The sequence below is a fragment of the Microtus ochrogaster genome, unplaced genomic scaffold (genome assembly GCF_000317375.1).
Source record: "Microtus ochrogaster isolate Prairie Vole_2 unplaced genomic scaffold, MicOch1.0 UNK20, whole genome shotgun sequence".
Classification (NCBI taxonomy): domain Eukaryota; kingdom Metazoa; phylum Chordata; class Mammalia; order Rodentia; family Cricetidae; genus Microtus; species Microtus ochrogaster.
In genome coordinates, this window is record NW_004949118.1 from 5,419,753 (window position 1) to 5,428,151 (window position 8,399).

The following is an 8,399-nucleotide window of genomic DNA, read 5'->3' on the forward strand; positions in this document are numbered from 1 at the left end:
AGGAAGGAGGGATGGAGGGAGGGAGGGAGGGAGGGAGGGACGGAGGGGACCAGCCAACCCCAAGGAGCTAGACAGGAAAATACTCAGGTCACCAGAATTGTCAAATCTTCAGAGTCAGTGGTCTTGGGCTGTAGTGTGAGCCCTGTCTCACTGGCCACTGTCCCCAGTGTGAGCCCTGTCACATTGGCCACTGTCATGTTCCAGGAGTGCTGAGAAGCTGGGAGTCTTCTTCCTTATCTCTGGATTCTGCAGTGATTTCATAGATGCATCATGGGTAAATGAGAGATGAAGCAAGATAGCATTTGGCAAATGAAGACTAAATGTGTTTTAATACTTAGCAAGAAATCACCAACTTTAATTCAGGAACTTGAATTCTTACTTGTCTTAGATTCTTCTGAGGTTTAAATCGGTAACTTTGACTGTCTTGTTCAAGTCTTCTTTGTTTTCCCGAAAAGAAAAGCGCTCATGACACTAGAAGCCATTTGATTATTCATTCGTGTAATACATTCCTAATCACGGTTTAATTCTGGAAAAAGCTATGGGAACAAGCTCACTAGGTTCCTTTCAGCAGAAACTGCAAATCCTTTCTTTGCTGATGGTCACACTGATTTATAGTATGTATTAGATAAATATAGCATCTGTGGACCTCACAAACCATTCCCCCCCAAGATGGAAACACACACTTGTATACACGCGCGCGCGCACACACACACACACACACACACACACACACACACACTCTTACCTCAAGGGCCCGAAGGATTGACTCTGTAGTTTTGATCAGAATCCATGAAGAAAGTGCTGTTGTCAGCTCAATCAACATTTGAAGATGCTTTAAGGTGAAAAATTACAGTACAGGGAAGAACTCAAAAGCCCTGAATGATGAATTATTAAACAAGCGAGAAGTGTCTGGGAGGAAGCGATGGTAATTATGTAATATTATTTTTTTTTGTCCATAGGTTGGTGGCAGTTTTTTTTTTAACCTAATTGTAGTCAGGGGACTTTCCAGTACAGTCACCTGATCCTGAAGGACATTTGGGAGGCCAGGCGTGATCAGTTTGTAAAGGGGTCTGAAAGCAGAGCAGCCGGCAAGCAGGGAGGCATCTATTTCATGCTCTGTGGGGTTTGGTGTGACCAAGGGTGCAAATGCTGGTTAAATGCATGAGCAGGTGGATTATTCTGTAGTGTGTTCTGAATGGGGGAGAAAGAGGTCCCAGTTACCTGGGCAATAACTGGAGGAAATGAAACCCCAGCAGAAGCATAGAGTCTAATACATTCTGTGTGCGGCTCGCACGTGCTGGGCGTCAGCCTTCCATCCACCTTGGACTTTTCTATGCAAAGCCAACCTCGCCTTCTCAGGAGCTTTCAGTGGATTTCCTGTCCCTCTCTCTCTACCTGCTTAATGCCCATGCGTTTGTCCTGGGTTGGGGTATCTCTACAAACTTGAAGATGACTCAGTTGCCCGGGAGAACTTAAAACACACACACACACACACACACACACACACACACACACACACACACACACACACACAAACACTCTGTTCAAATTGTTCTCTACAGACACTAAGTCTGGCTTTCTTTTGCCTTCTACCATGTGACTAGACACAACAGAGAATGGTATTGATTTTCTGTCATGGGAGTAAAACATATGTATGTGATGTACAATTTTGAGCCGCTTAGAGTCTTGAGTACGGCCCCTCCGTTATAGTAGAACTGCTAGGTAATTCTAATCTGTTATGTGAGAAAAAATATTTTATTAATTCTTTGAGAATTTCACACAATGTATTTTGAACGTTTTCACCACCCTCTCTACCCTCCCACCCAATTTTGAGAGTCTTACTTTCCCTACTGACTCTAGTCTGTGTGCCCTGCTAGTCTGGGGATGGAAGCCTGCTCAAGTGTGTGGTCAGGGCCACATCATTGAAACAGCAACAACAAACATCTGGCTGTCTCCCTTCTAACCGGTGCAGAGGAAGTCTTTCAAGAGAACCATTTTGTCTTTGATTTAAAATCCTAAATATTTACAATAAAGCGCCATCGAATATACTAGGTAGAACTCAAAGGTTAAAGACAAGAATTCTGTCTATACAATTAAAACAGTTTTGTGTTACTAAAAAGCAGGCGTGGGTATGCATGCTTGTGAAGGGTTTTGGATGTAGTAGGCCAGTGCTCTACCACTGAGCTGCACCCCCAGAGCTGGGTATGTTATTTACAAAGGGCATATCAGAGTCTGTGGTCCTTAAAGATCAACATCTAGTGGGCTGGGATCTGCAGGAGGCTAAGCTCTTGTCAGAACTGTTTACGTGGTCTGTTTTGGTCGATGGCTCCCCCACCCCGCACACACTGTTATTTCTGGATCTCTATAGCTTCTCTGCTGCTAATGCCCTTCTTTATCAAGATAAAGTTAAGTCTCAGAAGAAGTCTAGTGGGGATCCTGGTCTCAGAGTTGCGCAAAATCTGCCACTGAGTTCTTTGAACCTGCCCAGAGCCCAGCTGCTTGGAGATAAACATCGGCTAAGACGGAGATACTGGGCCGAGCAGGGATTATCCGTGTGGGGAGAACTGTACAGTCTGGATCCTTGTGTTCTGAAGTTTTATTCACCCAAGGAAACAAGCCATCGTGAGGGACAAAAGAAAGAAAAAAAGAAGATTGTATGTAATTACAGGGAAGACCCTGCATTCCTGCCAGAGACAGGCAGCTGGCGGCTGTCTTTGAGGACAGTGGCCAGGTTCTTTGGGCAGTGTGAGAATTATAACTTGTCTTTAAACATATTGTTTAAAAATTTTATTAGAAAAATTGCAACCCACGATCTAGAATTGTGCACTGAGAACCTGAATTCGACAATTGCTGTTCTCTCCCCTCTTCAGTGACTCTCCCTCCGTGTGTCCGTCCGTCTCTGTGTCTGTCCAGGCTAGTTTCTGCTTCACCTCCAAATGAATTCAAGGCAGAAGAACACTAGCTCCTAACATTGAGGCTACCTGTTCATAATCGTTTTTGTTGCTAGGGCAAGATGCACAAATCTTCGTGTTTTCACACTATATTTTTCACAATCATATGTGCCTAAGTAAGAATCCCAAACCTGGATGAAAGTGTGGAAAATATTTACTCCCCAAAATTCCTTCATGTCTTCTAGCTAGTGTTCTTGGTTTTTCTTACAAATGTGTCCTGTTTGTCTCAGAGTTCCACATCAGCGAGCCTTGAAAGCCTTGGGTGTACCCAGTTTTGGTGGAAGGGCCCCTCATTCAGCACACGGATTTACAAGCTTTTTTGGATTTGCCTGTGACGTGGGTTGCATAGCTTGACTTGACTGATTTGGCTTTTGAACTTTGACTTCCAGGCTTGTTCCCTGCCATTCTCAACCTGGCCACCAGTGCCCACATCAGTGCCAATGCGACCTGTGGCGAGAAGGGGCCTGAGATGTTCTGCAAACTCGTGGAGCACGTGCCCGGCCGACCTGTCCGACACTCCCAGTGCCGGGTCTGCGACGGTAACAGTACAAATCCTAGAGGTAAGTACAGCCTTTCTGTTCATAGAAAAGTGCACAGGGAGATGCTTATGCAACTTACTTTGTGGGTTCTAGGATTGAACCCAGGGCTTTGCATGTGTTTAGCATGTGTTCTGTCTCTGAGCTCCACCATGGGCTCCCCGTGGGAATTTATACTTTCTGAAGTAACAGTGACTTCCGCTGAGATCCTCAAAAGCTGCTCACCTTGGCGACTTGGCTATGCCTTTGCGCTGAGTTTAGCAGATCAAGAATGAAAGTCCAGAGCTGAGAGCTGCGTGTGCTCTTATGTTCTTTTAACAGAGCGCCACCCGATATCACACGCGATAGACGGCACCAATAATTGGTGGCAGAGTCCCAGTATCCAGAACGGGAGAGAGTATCACTGGGTCACCATCACCTTGGACTTACGGCAGGTAGGTGGGGCCGGTCCTGCCAGAGGAGCTCTGTAGCCCCCTGACGTCTGCCTTCTTTCTTAACACATTTGCTCTGGTCCCGCTGTTCCTTCCAGGTGTGAGGTAGGTGATACACAGTACTCCACGGCACCATTTCCTGGCCCATTTGGTTGTGATCTCAGCCAGGAGTGTGGGGGTAGATCTTGCTGGATGGAGAGGCTAAACGTGGTGTGGGAAGGAAGGGTCTATGGGCACCTGAGGGGCAGTCAAGGCAGGCCCTGACAGAAACCTAGGGGTTTACTGTACAGGGAGGAGTGGCTAGACCAGACTAGATCACCAATATGGGGCAGAGGCTCTATCTGACTGGTTGGTGAGTGTCAGGCACACTCACGGGCTTGACCCTGGAGAAGGTCATACAGGACTGGGCTGGCTGAAGAGGTTGGTTGTGGTGTCTGCAGTTAGTTCCTTACTATTTTACACAGGTAACTTCTGCCCGTTTCTTCCACTGATGGGTAGCATTTGAAATATTCTGCTGTTAGGCTATTAGAGCAACCATTAAAAAAAAACCTACTGGGACCCAGTGTATGTAGGAGTCTTGCTTTTAAGAAAAAGAAATGTGTCTTGATCTGGTGAAGTACAGTCAGAGTAGAACCGAAGTTTACAGGGGGCGGTGCATTCTAGTTAATTCTGCTCACGGTCGGGTGGTATGGACACACACCCTTGCCTGAGCACCACTACCGTCAGTGATCAACTTCTCACTGTCGGGTGGTGTGGACACACACCCTTGCCTGAGCGCCACTACCGTCAGTGATCAACTTCTCACTGTCGGGTGGTGTGGACACACACCCTTGCCTGAGTGCCACTATTGTCCCTGATGACTTTGGATGTTTTTAAGCTGAACATAAATCATTCTGAGAAAGCCTGTACATTTTCTTTGAATCTTGAATTTTACGGCTCCCAGACTTACATTAGGTCCCACTTGCTATGTTGAAGTCCATTTCCTATGCTGACATCCCTCAGCAGGACAGAAGACTTTCTGATTGGCGGGATTCTCGATTAAAGATTAGTACCCATTAGGGAAGTGAATACCAAAAGCACAAGAAGATAGCATTTCACCCCCATCAGGATAACTGTTATAAAAGAGACAGAAAGTCGCAGGTGTGGCCAGGGTGCAGAGGAGGAAGGTCATCTGTACACTCCTGGTTGGCTTGAAGGGATGCAGCCACCGAGGAAGACAAAATAGTGGTTCCTTAATAATCTAGGTATAGACTCACAATGTGCCCAGCTAGTCTCCCTCCAGCTATAAAACCCACAGAACAGAAGGGAAGACTCAACGATACAGCGGCATCACTCACAGAGCCAAAGGGCGGGAGCAGCTCAGATTTCCATCGGCTGATGAACGTGTAAACTGTTTGTGGTACACACCTATTGCTCAGCCTTGAAAGCAAATGGAAACTTGACACATACTCTAATGTGAGCGTATCTTGAAAACATTCCATGAAGCTGCACACCAAGAAGAAATGGTGTCTGGTTTGGAGGTTGGAAGTAGGCTGGTGGTTGCGGGTGTGGGGAGAAGAAAGAGGGGGGTTAGTGTTCGATGGGAACGTCGAATAAGGATGACCTGTAGATGGGTGATGGTGATTCTGATTGGCGGAATTCTCGATTGGAGAATTTGGTGGCATGGACCAATGCCACCGAATCATACAACTTAAATGGCTAAAATGGTAATTTCAGTGTTGCCTGTATTTTATACAAGTAAACATTTTAACACCCTATGAAGGGTGCGCTGCATCAGCCCGGGTTTAGCCAGGGAACAGAGACCATGTGAGTTGTGTGTGCAGAGGGGCATATTGACTATCAGGAACTGGTTAGACTGTTGGAGAACTGGAAAGTGGGGGGGGGGCAGAAAGTCTCTCAGACTGTGACGGCCATGGAGGAACCAAAGGAGGGGTGGAATCATTAGCATCTGGACCCTTGGAGCAAGGGATGACACCCCTCCCCTGTCTTCAGGAGAGAGTCAGAAGCTCCTCTGGGAAATACTCAGAAGCTCGAGTCAGGGGCACCTGCAGGGGTGAGACTGACAGGAAAAGCAGGAGACAGGAGCAATGTAGCCTCCCTCCTTGGGTTCCAGCCTCAGCCCTGCAGCCTCCTGAAGAGACACCTGGTGATTTGCGGAGCTCTCAACCTCAAGACACAGAATCCAGGGGACACTGTCAATCCTTTAGCCATTAGGTCCGCCTTCGCCAGCAGGTGATCGCTTGCTGTGCTCCCAGCCAGCACAGAGAGGCCGCTGCAGGTACCCTGGCATACGGTGGTCATCCAGAGCCCAAATACGTTGGAAAGAAGAGCGAACTTTGGAATCCTAGCAGAATCATGGACTGACTTCACATACAGCCTAGGACCCGGTGCCCTTGGATCTCAGCTGAGAGAATGCCTCGGGCAGGACCGAGGAACTTGGGAACAGTTCTGTTTCATATGAACTTGCTGTTGATTTTGTTGACGTGGTATAGTGGAGATGCATAGAGAGGGGCACCAAGGTCATTTTTTCGTAGAGTATGGTAGCATTATGAGTGGTGTAGTGTGCCCAACTAATTCCTCCCATCCTGTAGACCTCAGGTTGTTTCTTCCTGTGACCTTTGTCTTTGTGTATAGTGTGTGTGTGTGTGTGTGTGTGTGTGTGTGTGTGTGTGTGTATGTGTACATGAATATGGACACCAGGAGTCAACGTCTAGTCTCTTTAAATGTTCTTCACCTCATCTTGTTGAGACAAAGTCACTCCCAGGACCTGGTACCCTGAATTGTCTAGGCAAGCTGACCAGTGAGCTGTGGGGTCCACTTGTCTCTGTGGTCACACATGGGCACCACCGTGCCCGGATTGTTAATGTGTGTGCTGCGGATCCAAACTCAGGCCCCCAGACTTGTGTGGCAGGCATGTTATAGACTGAGCCATCTCTCAAGTCACACCCCATCCCCATTAATGTCCTCTCTCTGATCTTCAGATATCACCAGAGGAAATGCTAAGCAAGACCTTAAGATAACCTAGTTAGACTTAGCTAATAGGATTTTTTAGCAATACAATCATGCGAATATGAGAAAACAAGCTTGCACGTCAAGGATAATTGTGTTTAGATTTGTGAAATAGAATGGGAACATTGTAAAGCAGACAGAAGGTTCAGGTTGTCATGCAGAGGGAGAGGCGCTCACCATCCATTTACTCTGAGAGGACCATTGATAATACTGTAAAACTGGGCCAGCTTTCCTCTTTTCCCTCTTGCATCCCTATGCATTTAATACCTCCCCAAAGGTGTTAATGTTTACTGGAACTTTCTGTGCCAGGTCTGTGATGTGTAGTCCTTTGATCTGAGGTGTGCCACTGAATTCTCATAATCAAGCTCCATTCCATGCCAGTGTCTACCTTTGTGTAGATTCCTGAACAGAGAAGAGAGTTCGTGCAGCTATTGAAAGGGTGGGCATTTGGCCACTCAAGATGCGGGGCCATCGCGTGCGTCCTCAGACCCGGCCCTTCCTTCAGCGAGAGTCTCCGATGTAAAAGGTCATGCCTCAGTGTTTTAGTTTACATCTTGACTTGAGCATTTCCCAGTATGACTACAACTCACTATTAAAGCTTTTAGAAGCTATGCGCGTGGTCTTCTATAAGGGCTACCCAGCCTTAGCTTAGAGTTCCCGGTCCTGTGGTTTGGATTGATTCTCTTATGGATAATAACTTGAGCTTCCAATTGAAAAGTTCAGTCTCACCCCCTGCCAAAGAAATAATGCAGTGAATAGAAGCCATATTTTGAAGTTTAAATGGCAGGTTCCTGGTGAAGTTTTGAGGGTCACTTTAAAAGGACTGTTTACTGACAAATATACAGAAACCTAGAGGTGTCACTTGGAGACGGTCCAGCCTTTTCTTCCTCAGCTCTCTTCCTCCATCTGATGTCCTGACTGTCCTGCAATGCAGAGATACTCTCCATTTTAGGAAGGAAAATGTAAGGACAGAACAGCTAGGCCCCTGGCCTGTTGCTCCATATTCCTCCAAATCTCAGCTCCTTCCACACTGTCCACGCTCCCTCACCAGATCCCCAGTCATTGCTGTCTTTCAGGTCACAACATTAAGATGCAGCTGCCAAGGGTCCTTACAGGTTTTTTTTTTCTTTCTATCTTGAGGGTACTGAGATTCTACCCCCTCAGCTTCTTCTGTTGACCTTTAGTGGAGCCTGGTGGGGTCCACATCCCTGCAAATCCACAGGTATCAGCACTGCTTCCTTGCTCTGGCAGTGCAGGTAGAATTGGGTGCTCTTGATCCCATAGTGTGGGACCAGGGAGAAAACAAATTGAATCGATATATTGTCTTTCCTTTGAAAGGAAATTTTAAAGCCTGTTCAAATATTTTCTCCAGGAGGGTCAGATTTGTGAGTTACAAAAAAAAAAAAAAATCCCTTTTAAGATAAAATCTCTTTCGTGAGAAAGGAAGTGTTCCCTATGGCACCGGCAGAGGC

General features: G+C 46.7%; 1 protein-coding gene across 1 annotated transcript in view; it reads left to right on the plus strand.

Moving 5' to 3' along the window:
- The window catches only part of Lama1 (laminin subunit alpha 1), a 120,885-nt gene that overhangs the window by 18,661 nt on the left and 93,825 nt on the right, over nt 1–8,399 (plus strand). Inside the window, exons 2-3 of the mRNA XM_026789486.1 lie at nt 3,341–3,511; nt 3,809–3,921. Coding sequence (XP_026645287.1) covers nt 3,341–3,511; nt 3,809–3,921 — 284 coding nt within the window. The remainder of the gene's footprint in view (nt 1–3,340; nt 3,512–3,808; nt 3,922–8,399) is intronic.